General features: G+C 39.1%; 2 protein-coding genes across 2 annotated transcripts in view; both read left to right on the top strand.

Moving 5' to 3' along the window:
• Window positions 1–251, top strand: part of LOC115817607 (NLR family CARD domain-containing protein 3) — a 9,769-nt gene extending 9,518 nt beyond the window's left edge. Inside the window, exon 7 of the mRNA XM_030780933.1 lies at window positions 1–251. This exon is cut by the window's left edge and continues 1,724 nt beyond it. The gene's annotated coding sequence lies outside the window, so the exon portion shown is untranslated.
• A 7,316-nt stretch (window positions 252–7,567) lies between these two features.
• Window positions 7,568–17,154, top strand: LOC115817114 (NACHT, LRR and PYD domains-containing protein 12-like; the record flags this gene model as incomplete). The annotated part of the gene is made up of 8 exons (XM_030780359.1): window positions 7,568–7,653; window positions 10,244–12,148; window positions 12,445–12,618; window positions 13,318–13,491; window positions 14,025–14,198; window positions 14,627–14,800; window positions 15,742–15,788; window positions 16,589–17,154. Coding segments are annotated over 8 exons (3,300 nt in total), but the record flags the coding sequence as incomplete, so codon positions are not given.
• Between the last annotated feature and the right edge of the window lie 1,122 nt (window positions 17,155–18,276).

Below are 18,276 nucleotides of genomic sequence, written 5' to 3'. Positions count from 1 at the left end.
CGTTATGACCATATGTTACAATATGACAGTGTGTCTAATGTCAGTCGTTATGACCATACGTCACAATATGACAGTGTGACTAATGTCAGTCATCACGACAATACGTCACAATATGACAGTGTGACTACTGTCAGTCATCATGACCATACGTCACAATATGACAAGGTCAATGTGACTACTGTTGTTACTCACAAACACTTTTCAGTCAAGGTCAGTCTGTAATCACTCCAAAGTTTTTTTTTGTTTTTGTTTTTGTTTTTGTTTTTTTTTTAGGAAGAATGCTAACACATTTGAAAGCTTTTTAGAGCAATGAAGAATGTAATGTAAATGTAAATTATGAATTAATTTTATGTTTCGTATAAAACATACACTTTGACTCGAATGACTTTTGTGAATGTTAAAAAAAATAATGTTTTGTTTTGGGGTTTTTTTTTAGATGTTTGCATAAAACCACAAATTTCATCTTGTCTTTTCTGGGTCCTCAGGTGAGACCCAGATCTACATGTGAGACCAATGAGGGAGCAGTAGTGTCATACAGTTTTTAATGTCAAAGGGAGACAGACAGACAGAGAGACAGACAGAGAGAGAGAGAGAGACAGACAGACAGACAGAGAGAGAGAGACAGACAGACAGAGAGAGAGAGACAGACAGACAGAGAGAGAAAGACAGACAGACAGAGAGAGAGAGAGAGAGATGTTTATTTTTAATCTTTAATCTTTTGTGCCATTGATTTGGTAGCAGTGTTATTGAACCTACTTCAAAGCAAGCATTATAAATTCTCACAAATGTCAGATGGAGAAGTTCTATGATTATATGTAATAATTATTAAAGATTATATGTATATTTTTTTTTTATAGATTAATAGGAATAGGAAATTGCCATTTACTGTGATTTTTGTATTTGGCTTGTCCTGGCAGTCTAATATGTGTCTTTGAAAAATCTGTGCAGGTCTTTTAAACTCATTGAGTGTCAATGTCAGATGGTGGTATGAGCATTTCTAACTTTTGTCGCTTCGTAAGTCAAACTGTACTGCACTGTATAACCGTACAATATATACAGAGAGACACATGAAGCAAATTTGTGATATTAAATTATATTACATCGAGTAATTCATATCAGATTACAGTAATGAAGGAAATGAGCTAATCCTGTTTCCATGTGATATTTTTTTTTCCTGTGGTTGTTCATGTGTCTGACCGTCATAAAGACAGTTTGTCTCATTGGTTTATCTCATGTCCTGTCACCTCTCATTTCCATGTTTACCAAATAAAGCACCTTTGAAAGAAAAGCCTTTATTGACCTGTGTTTTGATAGAATATGAATTACTGATTTACAGAGGGACAACATTTACATGTATGGTACACATATGTAAGTTACTGATGGGAAGTGTGTTTATTTAGCTATCAGTGAGGTAGTATGATGTTAACATTTACTTGTTTATTTTTTTCTTGTGAAAAAAAGAGTAACAGATTTAAACTCAGAGGTGAAAATCATAACAGACACCAGTTTTGTCAGATTACTAATTAGAGATTTTTGAAAAATTTATTACAGGTCAGAGCAAAACATGTACTATGCAACAAAACCATACTATATTACTGGCTACAAATTGTAGACAACGCCGTTGCCATAGAGATCTAACTGTTTTTTAATTTTTTTTTTCTAATTTTCAGCTGAGTGGACTACATGTCCACATTAGGAGCCAAACGGGTGCTGATTTTATGCCCAGACAGGATACTGATGCTGACTGAGAACTGAAGGACTGCAGGTCTTAATGTCTCTTGTCTTTCCTCTCACTGCTGCAGCTGATGGTGACATCTACTGTATCCCTGCCAACCCACACCATAGCATGTCCTTAAAGACAGACAACCCACACCATAGCATGTCCTTAAAGACAGACAACCCACACCATAGCATGTCCTTAAAGACAGACAACCCACACCATAGCATGTCCTTAAAGACAGACCACCCACACCATATGTCCTTAAAGACAGACAACCCACACCATAGTATGTCCTTAAAGACAGACAACCCACACCATAGCATGTCCTTAAAGACAGACAACCCACACTATAGTATGTCCTTAAAGACAGACAACCCACACTATAGCATGTCCTTAAAGACAGACCACCCACACCATATGTCCTTAAAGACAGACAACCCGCACTATAGTATGTCCTTAAAGACAGACAACCCACACCATAGCATGTCCTTAAAGACAGACCACCCACACCATATGTCCTTAAAGACAGACAACCCGCACTATAGTATGTCCTTAAAGACAGACAACCCACACTATAGCATGTCCTTAAAGACAGAAAACCCACACTATAGTATGTCCTTAAAGACAGACAACCCACACTATAGTATGTCCTTAAAGACAGACAACCCACACTATAGTATGTCCTTAAAGACAGAAAACCCACACTATAGCATGTCCTTAAAGACAGACCACCCACACTATAGTATGTCCTTAAAGACAGACAACCCACACTATAGTATGTCCTTAAAGACACAACCCACACTATAGTATGTCCTTAAAGACACACAGCCCACACTATAGTATGTCCTTAAAGACAGACAACCCACACTATAGTATGTCCTTAAAGACAGACAACCCACACCATAGTATGTCCTTAAAGACAGACAACCCACACTATAGTATGTTCTTAAAGACAGACAACCCACACCATAGCATGTCCTTAAAGACAGACCACCCACACTATAGTATGTCCTTAAAGACAGACAACCCACACTATAGTATATCCTTAAAGACAGACAACCCACACTATAGTATGTCCTTAAGACACACAACCCACACTATAGTATATCCTTAAAGACAGACCACCCACACCATAGCATGTCCTTAAAGACAGACCACCCACACTATAGTATGTCCTTAAAGACAGACAACCCACACTATAGTATGTCCTTTAAGACAGACAACTCGGTGGAATTGTTATGCGGAGGACTAACCATGACTCTGAGTAATGCATTTTATACTAGAACATCTGCCTAAGAGAAATGAGAAAAACTTGCCTGTGCCCATTTTGTCAAGAAGAGATCTGAGGTCGCCCAGGGAAGTGAAATGGAGGGAGCGTTTATGAACTCTGGCCTCGCACCATTGGCTCAATCCAACCCCAGGTCGAGGTCTGGCCTCGCGCCATTGGTTCGATCCGTCCCCAGGTAGAGGTGTGGCCTCGCGCCATTGGCTCAATCCATCCCCAGGTCGAGGTTTGGCCTCGCGCCATTGGTTTGATCCGTCCCCAGGTAGAGGTGTGGCCTTGCGCCATTGGCTCAATCCATCCCCAGGTCGAGGTCTGGCCTAAAGGTTCTGTCAGTGTATCTGAGATTATCATGATAAGGAGTATAATTTATTTGTGCTGTTTATGGACCCGATATATATATATTTGTTTGTTTGTTTGTTTGTTTGTTTATGTGTTTGTTTATGATAAGCATTCAACTGGACAAAGTTTGTAAACCATGTGACCACAAACAAAGTTAGAAAGAAAAAGTTAAATTGGAGACGCTCAGGTCAGCACAACACATTTACCAGAGTGTGTTTCTATTTCAACCATGGCCAACATCATGGATGTAAAAAAAATGGAATGAAATGCTTAATGAGTTTATTCATTATAAAACAAAAATGCCAAAAAATGTCTCTGATGTCTTTACATAAATTTAGTTTTATTTCTTAAATGTGGATGCCACACATAGACTTGATCAGAATAACATCTTTCAACAGATGCTTCAGTGAGTGGTCAAATGTCTCATTTTATTGGGAGTTGTGATTTAGAGGGACTGCTAAACTTTACAGTTATGTAATTTACATAACATGTAACTGATGTTACAGTGAGGTACTTTATAAGCTGGAGTCAGATGAGATCATACACATACATAGTTCAAGGAAATGTTAATCACATCCACAGATTCAACATCCCTCAGTGCACAAATCACTCATCTTCTCTTCTGTTCTGTCTCCTTGTTCAGAGTTGGACTGAGTAGACATTTAAACTCTCAAAGTAGATGTAAATGCAATCAGAATCAGAATCAGAATCACCTTTATTTGTCATGGTACATTACATGCACTAGGAATTTTTCTTGGTGTTCTCTGTGCAGTACACAAAATACACAATAAATACAAAAAAAAATACAATAGATACACAGTAAATATGACACAATAATGCAATATAGTGTGCAAAACAACAGTGGGCACAAGATGTCCAATATACAATACAATGCACGACACAGGAGCAGCAACATACGTACTATATAACTTCTGTTGTTGGTTTGTATATTTAACTTATGTATTATACACATTGCAATATCTAACTGTATGTGATGTGATCAAAAATACAAAACGTCAATTAAATGGAATAGTGGAGCATATACAATGTTATCAAGCAATCTTAAACCCACAGAGTTGAATTTCCTAGTCTAAGATAACTAAGGATTTATGATTTTTTAAATCATTAATAATATTTTCAGAGGAGATGGAATCAAGATATGACACGGTTGCTGTAAGATTTAAGAACTGCTTAAAGCATTTGTATGTTTAAGATCTTCACTTTGGCTTTCCTGTTGTCACACTGTGTACGCGCACACACACACACACACACACACACACACACACACTCACACACAAAGATACATAGATTTAAGAACTGTTTAAAGCATTTGTATGTTTAAGATCTTCACTTTGGCTTTCCTGTTGTAACACTGTGTACACACACACACACACACACACACACACATATAAAATATATATAAAAAGGAGGCTGTTAGATTTAGCTTGAGTGAGTAAGTAATGTGTTATCACTAATTTCAGTTAGTCATTTATGTTGATTATATTAAAAAAAATCCTCTTGTTTTCTCTCAGAAGTATCAAAATATCAAAGAACTACAATGTGGAAAATAAAATGATCCTTTGTTAATTTCCCAAAAACTGTTTAGTAACTGACATGGTGTATGCCTCACTTCTCCAGCTGATCAGTGACTGACCTCATCGCTTACTGCTTGTGTGCCCTCGTGCGACCCCGACTCTCATCTGTCCGATGTGCTAAGTCATCACCTATTAAGCTTTTTTAGGAATAGGTCTTTTTAGCTTTTTAAAATAATGGAAAACCTGTGAGTTAAAAATAATTACGACTCACTCACTTTATTTGTAGTGCGTTTTGCTGATCCATGATGCTGTTTTACAGACATTACAGGATTACAAGTTGATATCCCAATGTTTAACAGAATATACGCATATACCACTCATATCCTGAGTTACAAAAACACACCCCTGAAACATTCCTCAACGCCTGATTTATTTGGGGATTCAGATTTGTAGTGAGATTGTACAAAGCCAAATATCTTTAAATGTCCGTTAATATCGTTAAATCTGTATTAATTAATTTACTACATCTACATCAATTTGCGTACCAAAGGACCTTCAGAATTTTAGTCACCGGGTGTACCGTGCATCTTTCTCAAATCAGCGTGAATGCATACAGGAATATATAGTGAGGTATATGTACTGTACATGGGTTACTCCTCCCACTCCTCTCGGAATGGATGCAATACTTCGTTTATTCTTATCCAAATAATAATGCTTTGAGATGCTAATGACAACTACTAGACGATACAACAACAGCACCATCACAGAAAAGCCACAAAAGAAAAATTCAGAAGACGCGATAAATGCGTGAATTTTACCATGCAGAGGTGAAACATCTCTGTTCAGCACAACGTGTAACTAGCAGTCGTCCTCTGATTATACAGGCCTACGACAACACCTATCGGCATTACAGCTGGGTTAAAACTTCATGAAAGTTACGAACAAAGTGAAACCGAAAGACCAGTAGCCTACTACGTAGTCCTGTAAACAACATCGCAGTGAAAACAATATCGTCAAATTTTACGGTGAGTATTTGAAAGTACATCATGAAACGGCGTTGAGTGTGATCGGTTTGACTAATGAGCATATATTCATACTTTTACGTGATTTAATCAATAGCAAACCTACCAGGACGCGGGACATTACACGCGTTTTGAAGGCTAGTCGCGTTTTGAGGGCTTTTCACTTGATCAGGCTAAAAGCACGTCGTGAACGACAAAGAAGCTGTTTTATTTAAGATTCACATAGGCTGATAGTCTAATACTGTGCCCGTGAGCAATTTTAAGGATGAAACAAATCGCGGCCATTTTACCGTTTTGTGAATAATAAACGATTTGAAAACCTGCCTGAACGAATACGCAGATGCTTAGCTCTCGTTCCGCTTTCGTCTTCGTGGGGCCTGTGGTTTGTAGAAAACTGCAGCACAAGAGACTCCAAAAGCAATAAACAGAAACATACATATTTGGAGAACCACATACAGTAATGGAACGACGGTGATCATTTTTGTTTGCACGTGTGTCTATATCTATGTTTGGTTGGTACAGATATGTAAATGTATACATACAGAACACCTTGAGAACAGCGTCAGTTTCGAAAATATTGGAGTCCTAATACACAGGCTCTGGGTTTTGCATCGTGAACTATCAAACTGCAGTCCGTGAGGGAAAACCCCTGGTTGTTTGAGCCACAAGCCCACAACCTTGCGTGACGTTTGTGCCTTCCTAACCCAATATCTCTAATAGGATTGACTTTGACGTTTCTTGCTAACGTGTGAGAGGCTGTAGCTCCATCTGTTTGTTTGTTTGTTTGTTTGTTTTTGTTATTTCTCTGTTAGCGTTGCATCACCCTCTACAGGTCACTGTTTGAATGACTACAAATTGAGAATTCAGAAACTAAAAGAGTAAAATGTGTATTGTCACACCTCTGTTATAACTGCCTCATCTGTTGTTGGTGTTTTTTTCCCTTAGCGTTGGCATATTAGTTTTTCAGTTACTTTAATTTTGCTTTTGTTTTGTATGTTTGTAGTATTTAATTCAGCACCTGTACATGTCATCTATTAGTGTATGTTTAGGTTTTGACATTATGCAGTCTGAAATGAATATTTATAATCCAGTAGCTGTTGCAGGAAGGCAGAGGAACTGTGTGAAACCGTTTATGTGTGTATGTGTGTGTGTGTGTGTGTGTGTATGTGTGTGTATGTGTGTGTGTATGTGTATGTGTGTGTGTATATGTGTATTGGTGTGCGTGTATGTGTGTGTATGTGTGCGTGTGTGTATGTATGTGTGTGTGAATGTGTGTGTGTGTGTGTGTGTATTTATGTGTGTGTGTATATGTGTGCATGTGTGTGTATGTGTGTGTGGGTGTGTGTGCGTGTGCGTGTGTATGTGTGTGTGTGTCTGTGTATGTGTATGTGTGTGTGTGTGTGTGTGTGTGTGTGTGTGTCTTTATAGTTCTAATGTCTGATGTCCACATTCTGTGATCATCCCACAGGACCAAAATAAACCTCACTGGAAGAGTGAGGAGGAGAACACTGCCTCTAAAATGAGTCTCTCTAAGGAGGAGGGGCGTACTGCCCCCAGGAGGAGGTACTCTGAGGAGGAGGGGCGTACTGCCCCTAAGAGGAGGCGGTCAGAGGTCACTGAGGAAGAGGAGAGTGTTGAGTACCAGACACAGAGACCAGGATCTCCAGTATCCAGCTGTGTGTCTATGAAGAGTGACAAATCCATGCCTTACCCACCAGACTTCAGTGGAGAACCAGTCCCCTGTGACCCAGGGTGAGCGACTGTATTTACATATGTGTGCATATAGCATTATCATGAGTGACCCAGGGTGAGCGACTGTATTTACATATGTGTGCATATAGCATTATCATGAGTGGCCCAGGGTAAGTGACTGTATTTACATATGTGTGCATATAGCATTATCATGAGTGGCCCAGGGTAAGCGACTGTATTTACATATGTGTGCATATAGCATTATCATGAGTGGCCCAGGGTAAGTGACTGTATTTACATATGTGTGCATATAGCATTATCATGAGTGGCCCAGGGTAAGTGACTGTATTTACATATGTGTGCATATAGCATTATCATGAGTGGCCCAGGGTAAGTGACTGTATTTACATATGTGTGCATATAGCATTATCATGAGTGGCCCACGGTGAGCGACTGTATTTACATATGTGTGCATATAGCATTATCATGAGTGACCCAGGGTGAGCGACTGTATTTACATATGTGTGCATATAGCATTATCATGAGTGGCCCAGGGTGAGTGACTGTATTTACATATGTGTGCATATAGCATTATCATGAGTGGCCCAGGGTGAGTGACTGTATTTACATATGTGTGCATATAGCATTATCATGAATGACCCAGGGTGAGCGACTGTATTTACATATGTGTGCATATAGCATTATCATGAGTGACCCAGGGTGAGCGACTGTATTTACATATGTGTGCATATAGCATTATCATGAGTGGCCCGCGGTGAGCGACTGTATTTACATATGTGTGCAAATAGCATTATCATGAGTGGCCCGCGGTGAGCGACTGTATTTACATATGTGTGCATATAGCATTATCATGAGTGGCCCGTGGTGAGCGACTGTATTTACATATGTGTGCATATAGCATTATCATGAGTGGCCCAGAGTGAGCGAGTGTATTTACATATGTGTGCATATAGCATTATCATGAGTGGCCCAGAGTGAGCGAGTGTATTTACATATGTGTGCATATAGCATTATCATGAGTGGCCCAGGGTGAGCGACTGTATTTACATATGTGTGCATATAGCATTATCATGAGTGGCCCAGAGTGAGCGAGTGTATTTACATATGTGTGCATATAGCATTATCATGAGTGGCCCACAGTGCTGCCTGGCTCAGTGTTAGCCATTGTTCTAGGTGTATATTTAGTGTTTTCTGAACCAAGAGAATGAGACACACATGTAACACATGACTAATGATAAACTGATTTTGGCTCTGTCTCTGAACTGTAATGCTGTCCGCATGGCTAAAGACTATGTGTACAGGTGTCAGTGAGTGTAGTCAGATAGTATATGTGTGTGTATATTAAAATAAAGACTACAGTGAGTGTGGTAGTCACTGTAGTCTTTATTTTATAAACACACACCTATACTATCTTACACGGACTGTAGTCTTTATTTTTATAAACACACACCTATACTATATTACACTCACTGTAGTCTGTGTTTATTTTTATAAAGTCTACAGTGAGTGTAATATGGTATGGGTGTGTATTTATTTTTATAAAGACTGCAGTGAGTGTAATATGGTATGGGTTTGTGTTTATTTTTATAAAGACTGCAGTGAGTGTAATATAGTAGGGGGGTGTATTTTTATAAAGACTGCAGTGAGTGTAATATGGTATGGGTGTGTGTTTATTTTTATAAAGACTGCAGTGAGTGTAATATAGTATGGGTGTGTATTTATTTTTATAAAGACTGCAGTGAGTGTAATATAGTATGGGTGTGTATTTTTATAAAGACTGCAGTGAGTGTAATATGGCATTGGTGTGTGTTTACGGACTGTCTTGGCGTTAGAGATGTAGAATCATTCATATATTCTTAGACTGAGACTAACGCCAGGGTCAAGCTTTTATTTGTTCATTTTATGTCCTTGGTAATGGTAAGGAAATGATGAATTGGACTTTCCAACTGTAAATATAAATAACTATCATCTGAAAAACATGTGAAGTCAACCCCTGGCCAGCTTCCACATCTCTATGGGACTACGGCGCATGAATGCAACCTGTATCTAAGGACATGCAATGTCCCTAAATTCATGTCCAACTGAAGTGCGACAGACTGGAGCACACCCTATCCAGCAGCACAGCCAGGGAGGACACCTGATCCAGCTCAAGGGACCTGAACCTCAGCATTAAAACTCACAGCTTTGGGCACCGTTTATTCATTTATTCATGAGCTTTTCCCAGATTGCTGGTGTTATATTGTCTTCTTGCTTGCCTCTGCTCAGCATGAATGCTCAACATCCACTAATCAGTTGTGATGAATATGGAAGTTCATTCTGGTCATTTTTATCACATGTTGGACTTTGTGAATCATGCCATGTTATGTCTCAAAACATTAATTAAGACCGATATATTGCCAAAGAAAGGTAAACTTACACCATTGATGAATGAATCAGGGAAAGTGTCCATCCGATTTTAGAACCTAAGACTAACCTTCTATTACTTCAGGTGTGACCAGTGCAAATTGGCTCTCAGAGACCCAGAGACATTACAGTATCCTGACACTGGCCTCCACTCTATGCCAACTAAATATATTTAGAATGAATATCTCTTCCTGCTGAAATCTCTCTGTCTCTTTCTCGGCTACAGGAGAAGTGGATCTCTGACCCAGTATCATCTCAGAACGAGATCCAAAACACGTCCTGTTCTACAGCAACCCAGTGTCTCCGACTCTACATCAGATCATGTCCTGCTGAGAACTACTGTAGCTCATAAAACCATCATGAAAAAGAAGTGTGAATACTTATTTGAGGGAAACACACTACGAGGAGATCAAATCCTCCTCAACAGGATTTACACAGAGCTTTACATCATAGAGGGAGAGAGTGAAGGAGTGAATGAAGAACATGAGGTTTTACAGATGGAAATAGCACCCAGGACACAAAGTTCACAAGACATACTAATTAACTGCACTGACATCTTCAACCCCCTGACGACTCAGGAGCCTACAGAGAACAGAAAAGAAAAAGAAATCAGAACTGTTCTCACCAAGGGCATCGCTGGAATTGGAAAAACAGTGACTGTACAGAAGTTCATTCTGGACTGGGCAGAAGGAACAACCAATCAGGGCATTGATTTCATGTTTGTACTTCCTTTCCGGGAGTTGAACTTAATTAAAGATGAGCACTACAGTCTTCATGGACTTCTGTTAGAGTTTCACCCAGAACTGAAAGACTTGGATCCAAAGAAGTATAATATTTGTAAAATGGTGTTTGTCTTTGATGGTTTAGATGAGAGTCGACTTCAGTTGGATTTTTCTGAGACAATTTGTGATGTGACCACAACGTCATCGGTGAACAAACTGATATCAAACCTCATCAAAGGAAATCTTCTTCCCTCTGCACTCATCTGGATAACCTCCAGACCAGCAGCAGCCAATCAGATCCCCTCTCAGTTCATCAGTCGTGTGACAGAAATAGCAGGATTCACTGATTCACAGAAAGAGGAATACTTCAGGAAAAGAATCAGTGATGAGAGTCAAGCCAACAGAATCATAACACACATCAAAACATCAAGGAGCCTCCACATCATGTGTCACATCCCAGTGTTCTGTTGGATTTCAGCCACTGTGCTTCAGGAAATGCTGCGTCAAGACAATGTAAAAGAGATCCCTAAAACTCTTACTGAGATGTACACACACTTCCTCCTCATTCAGACAAACATGAAAAACCAGAAATATGAAGAAACATATGAGACCAGCCCAAAAAATCTTCTAGAATCAAGCAAGGAGATTTTCCTGAAACTTGCTAAGCTGGCTTTCAAACAGCTGTTGAAAGGCAATGCCATGTTTTATGATGAGGATCTGGGAGAATGTGGCATTGATGTGAGTGATGCCACAGTGTACTCTGGGATTTGTACTGAGATCTTTAAGGAAGAATCTGTGCTTCATCAGAGAAAAGTCTACTGCTTTGTGCATCTGACTGTTCAAGAGTTCTTTGCTGCTCTCTATGTGTTTTACTGTTATATAAACAAGAACACAGAGGAGCTGAAGTATTTTCTGGAGGACAGATCTGGGTTTGTACTAAAGAATACTCCCTTGGATGTGTTGCTTAAGGGAACATTGGATAAAGCTTTGGAGATTAAGACTGGACGGTTAGATCTGTTCATTCGCTTCCTTCATGGAATCTCAGTGGAGTCCAACCAGAAACTCCTACAGGGTCTGCTGACACACACAGAGAACAACCCAGAGAGCATTAAGAAAGCGATCCGAAACCTCAAAGGGATCCAAAAGCATAGTGTCCCCCCTGAAAGATGGATCAATTTACTGCACTGCTTGACTGAAATGCATGATTGCTCAGTTCATGAAGAAATTCAAGCTTATCTCAAGTCAAAGAACTATAAGATCAAACTCTCACTTACACAATGCACAGCACTGGCCTACATGTTTCTGATGTCAGAGGAAGTGCTGGATGAGTTTGACCTGAAGAAATACAACACATCAGATGAGGGTCGTAGGAGACTGGTCCCAGCTGTGAGGTGCTGCAGAAAAGCTCTGTGAGTTTTCAGCTTCGTACTGTTCTAATAGACCACCTTAATAATGTTTATTTGAAAGCAAATTGGAATTGTTTGCAGATTGGATTTTTTTCAAAGATTTGCAGCATATTAAAACACTTGCAGGTAAATACATAACTAAATTGGCCTGTGCTTGTAACTGTGAACTGTCAAGTTACCAATCTATACAATTATACCAAACATAAGACATGAAATCTTTGGATATTCCCTATTTAACTCTCTCTCTCTCTCTCTCTCTCTCTCTCTCTCTGTCTCTCTCTCTCTCTCTCTCTCTCCAGACTTGCTGGGTGTAAACTCACTGAACAGTCCTGTTCATCTGTAGCCTCAGTTCTACAGTCAGTAAACTGTCCCCTGAGAGAACTGGACCTGAGTAACAATGACCTTCAGGATTCAGGAGTGAAGCTGCTCTGTGTGGGACTGAAGAATCCACACTGTAAACTGGAGATACTGAGGTCAGTGACTCTGGATGGAAATTTCACAGGATATGTAGCATTCATTTGAACAAAGCAAATGACAAAGTAAACACATAGGTAATGGTACATTTCTGGTGTATTACAACATTTGTAGTGACCTCTGATAAACTGTCACAAAGTATCACAGTTAAGACTGAAAACTAATACACTTTCTTGATAGTTTCCTTTGAAATAGACATTGAATTAATGTTTATTGGAGTCACACAAATAATCTCATCTCACATTAATTCAAACTTTCTCTATTACCCAGAAAAAAGTGGCACCACATTAAAAGCATTAAAGCTTTTTTGCTTAAAGCAGAACATGGCAGGGTTGCTCTGCTAAAACCATCCTCTCGTTTGTCAATAATAGTTAGGCTTATTTCTCATAATGTCTTTTGAGTTTTGTAATAATGAGAAAAATCCAGAAATGATTGTGGCAATAACATAACATAACTAAATATGGATAAACCTTAAACTTTAAACACATACATATACACCCTCACATACCCAACAGTAAGACCGCTACCAACAAGAACAGTAACAAGAAGAAGAAAACAATATAACGTATTCTCTCTCTCTCTCTCTCTCTCTCTCTCTCTCTCTATCTCTCTCTCTCTCTCTCTCTCTCTCTCTCTCTGTCTCTCTCTCTCTCTCTCTCTCTCTCTCTCTCTCTCTCTCTCTCTCTCTCTCTGTCCAGACTTGCTGGTTGTAATCTCACTGAACAGTCCTGTGAGACCCTGGCTTCAGTTCTACAGTCAGTAAACTGTCCCCTGAGAGAACTGGACCTGAGTAACAATGACCTTCAGGATTCAGGAGTGAAGATTCTCTGTGTGGGACTGAAGAGTCCACTCTGTAAACTGGAGATACTGAGGTCAGTCTTTTCTCAGTGGGGAAAGGTACATTCATTGAATTGTGCATTGTACTGAAAATTGCAGACATACTTTGAAAGTCTATGTAAGCATGACTTTAAGACTTACTGTATATAAATAATTGCTTATCTTTTTGGATATTTTAATGATGTAGATGTCTGTATTGGAAAAAGCCTAAAACAGACATTGCACATGACATTAGTATTGGTATTGTTATTCACTATATTCCTCATGAAGATGTACAACCATGTATATCTTTAATAACATAACAATAACCTGTTGAAGGATCTTTACAGGCTTGTCTCTCTTTGGTAAATGACACAGATTTATGTTGTCTGACAGTTTGCCTCCTGGCTGTAGCACATAATATATGTGAGGAAGTAGAGCATAAAATAATTCTTAAAAAGTCATTGTTATAAAATACAAATTCATTTCAGCCCACATCACTGTCACCCACATTTATTTTATTTTCTACTCTAGACTTGCAGGCTAATGTTCTCTTTCTCTCTCTCTCTCTCTCTCTCTTTCTCTCCAGACTTGCTGGTTGTAAACTCACTGAACAGTCCTGTGAAGCTGTAGCCTCAGTTCTACAGTCAGTAAACTGTCCCCTGAGAGAACTGGACCTGAGTAACAATGACCTTCAGGATTCAGGAGTGAAGCTGCTCTGTGTGGGACTGGAGAATCCACACTGTAAACTGGGGATACTGAGGTCAGTGTTTGGTGTCTAGTCAAATTTGTTGTTGAATCTAATAAACCGTTGTTTGAGGCCTTGCTTGGCTGCTTGCTTGGCTGGGACTCGTTGGAAATGGTCAAACCTGGTGCCAGTCTCATCCACAAATGTCAGTTTACAGCATTAAAATGGCTTTTCCTTATGTAATTAACCTGTTGAGACAAATTAAGTAGACATTGCACATTCCCACAGACTTTCCGCAATTTTATTCACAGAGAAAGTTATGCAGAATACTTGACCGTGTAATATTCTCAAATCTGACAATCATCAGAAATAATTCTTCATATTTAAGTAGTTCCTTTTCTTGAGGAGGTTGTGAAGGTCATTTACAATTTAAAAAAGTACCTATACAATTTAAAATGCAAAACTGAAAACAAACAAAGGCATTGTAAGTTCTCTCTCTCCAGACTTGCTGGTTGTAAACTCACTGAACAGTCCTGTGAAGCTGTAGCCTCAGTTCTACAGTCAGTAAACTGTCCCCTGAGAGAACTGGACCTGAGTAACAATGACCTTCAGGATTCAGGAGTGAAGATGCTCTCTTCTGGACTGAAGAATCCACACTGTAAACTGGAGATACTGGGGTAAGAATTAGTCAATAAATATTTTTTTTTCTGTTATTTTTCCCTGCTTTTCCCTCAGTGAAACAGCTCTTTTATTACCGGGTTAAAAGTATTGGACCATGTTCCAGTTTTCATAATAGTATAATATTAACAATAATAATAATATTAATAATAATATTAACAGGGCTATCAATGCTAATGATTGTTGAAAAGAACGGCAATTAATGTAATTACATGGAATATATATATATATATGTGTGTGTGTATTTTTTTTTTTTAGATTTACCTCTGTTCCTTAACCAAATATAAAAATCAGGAATTTTACGCTAATTTTTTAAACATAGCTGATACACAACTGATACAATCGGAAAGGAGAAGAAATTTTTTTTGCCTTTACCATCCTACTTCAGAGTTTCTTCATTCTTACTCTTTCGGCGTAGGTTGTCTGGCTGTTTAGTGACAGAGGAAGGCTGTTCTTCTCTGGCGTCAGCTCTGAGTTCAAACCCCTCACACCTGAGAGAGCTGGATCTGAGCTACAATCACCCAGGAGACTCAGGAGTGAAACTGCTCTCTGACAGAAAGGAGGATCCACACTGTCGACTGGACAAACTCAAGTAGGTGGAGCACAGGACTGAAAGAAGAGTGATAATGCTGCTCGCGCGCGTGTGTGTGTGTGTGTGTGTGTGTGTATGTTTGTATGTATGTGAGTGTGTGTGTATGTGTGTGTGTCTGTGTGTGTGTGTGTGTGTGTATGTGTGTGTGTGGGGGGGGGGCTAGTGTGTGTGTGTGAGAGAGAGAGAGAGAGAGAGAGAGAGAGTATTATCATTATTATTTTTTTTTAATCATAAAATTATGAAAACGCTTTGACTGTATTGAAGTTTCTGTCTCCTCCTTTTTTATATGTTACTGTGTATAACATACTCACTTATTTTGTTTTTCTTTTTTTCTTTTTTGTGCTGTAGTGTGGACAATGGAGGGAAGTCAAGGATCAAGCTGGGATTAAGAAAATGTGAGAAAACAGTAAAACACAATGAGACAGGGCGACAGACACAGTGACAAAGACATGGAGCTCCCACACACATACAGTATATATAGTTCAGTAGCCAGCACCAAACAACAGACAACAGACAGAGGAGTTAACAAACAATAGAGCATAGCTAATATATAATTATATACGGTTATAGTCAAATAAATATAACAACTGACATCTACATAGAATTATTTAACAAATTTATCGAACAAACCAAACCAAAACACATTTAAAGCCCAATTAAGAAACACAGAGTGATGTTTGGTCCCCTCAGGCAGTTAGGAATGGTGCCTTCCTCTCAGGAACCCAGATAAATAGTCTGTGTTTCCACACATACCCCTTATCTTGGATGAAGTCAGTTACAGAAGCTATCAATGACTAAGTCTGTGCACATTACTTAGCAACTGAAAGTAAATAAAAGGTTGTGGTAGACACATGATGGATTGTGTTATTATATATTATATTATATTATATTATTATATATTGCATGTTGTTATGTAGTGTGATAAGTGGGGTGGAATCTAGACTGGTGTAGTAGCCTATATGTACGGCTGTCAAACACACACACACACACACACACACACACACACACAGACACATCCACATCCACACACACACACACACACACACACACACACACACACACACACACACACACACACACACACACACAGACACATCCATACACACACGCACACACACACACACACACACACACACACACAGTCTTGATCGTATTGATATGTTGTGTCCTCTAATCACCCTTTTTTGCCCTGCAGATGCCTGTGATCTCACCCTGGACCCAAACACAGCCCACCCAGAACTGAGTCTTTCTGAAGGGAATGAAAAAATCACTCATGCGGGAGAGAGGCAGCCATATTCTGATCACCCAGACAGATTTGATGTCTGGCCCCAGGTTGTGTGTAAAGAGGGAATGACTGGACGTTGTTACTGGGAGGCTGAGTGGACTGGGAGTGCTGCTTTTGGGGTGGTCTATAAAGGAATCAGGAGGAAAGGACCCAGTAAGGACTGTGGACTTGGACACAACGCAGTGTCCTGGTGTCTGGAATATTCTGATAACATTTACACTGCCTTCCACATGGACCAGGGCACAGACATACCTGCCCCCTCCCCACACTGCCTCAGAGTGGGGGTGTATCTGGACTGGAAGGCAGGCACTCTGTCCTTCTACAGCGTTTCCTCTGACACACACACACTCACACACTTACACACATTCCAGTCTACATTCACTGAACCCCTCTATGCAGGGTTTGAGGTCTATAACTCAGTGTCTCTCTGCAGAACAGACTCGATTCTCACTGTCCTGGAGAAAACTGGAAAATAGGTTAAGTCTGTCTATCCTCTAGCATTCAAAGATTTGATTTGATTTTATTATCAAAGTTGTGGATAATAAGTTGTCATAACATGGCTTTTTTTTGTGTACGCTGCCTTTGATTATGCTTGGTCTGTTCATTGTATGTAGCTAATCATAGAGGTTTTAGAGATTTGTAAATTGACTTTTTTGTGTTTCAATTTTTATGTTTCACGTTTTTTTTATGCTTTACTTTGTTGAGATGCATTTGATGTAATACATATCCTTATCTTGCTCTGCTTTCATTAAAATGATGTTTTCAGACGCTTCCTGTTTGAACTTAGCACTAAATTTTTCTTTGTCATGTAATACTATTTCTATTTCAGCTGAACTGAAAGTATTGTTTTTCAAAACCAGTTAAATGTTCCCCTCCTCTCGGTCTGTTTTACTATATTTACAAACATAACTTTTTTTTTTTAACCTTGTTATTCCACAGTTTCAGATTCCAAAAATAGTAGCGGTTCATAGTCTGAGTATTACTTATTTCATATGTGTGACAGTAAATACATTTTATATATCAGATATATCTGATGGATGTAGAAGGATATGTACCATTCAGCAATAGCGATTAACACACTATAAATCACTGCCTTGTAAAAATTCATATTGATTATATATAACTGGCTGTTGTTTCACTGTTGTTTTCTCTGCCGTGTGAGTATACTGCGGTAAATAAGAAGGATCTTTTGTAAAGTTCATTAGGGTTCTGTGTGATGTGTCCGTGTGATGTGATGATGTGAGTATACTATGGTAAATAAGAGGGATCTTGTTTGCTTTTGTAAAGTTCATTAGGGTTCTGTGTGATGTGTTCGTGTGATGTGATGATGTGAGTATACTATGGTAAATAAGAGGGATCTTGTTTGCTTTTGTAAAGTTCATTAGGGTTCTGTGTGATGTGTTCGTGTGATGTGATGATGTGAGTATACTATGGTAAATAAGAGGGATCTTGTTTGCTTTTGTAAAGTTCATTAGGGTTCTGTGTGATGTGCTGGTGTGATGTGATGATGTCAGTACACTATGGTATATAAGAGGGATCTCGTTTGCTTTTGTAAAGTTCATTAGGGTTCTGTGTAAGATGTTGGTGTGATGTGGAAA

This window comes from Chanos chanos, chromosome 7 (assembly GCF_902362185.1).
Source record: "Chanos chanos chromosome 7, fChaCha1.1, whole genome shotgun sequence".
Lineage (NCBI taxonomy): Eukaryota > Metazoa > Chordata > Actinopteri > Gonorynchiformes > Chanidae > Chanos > Chanos chanos.
Note: the sequence above shows the minus strand (reverse complement) of the source record. Positions and strands in the feature narration are given on the sequence as shown.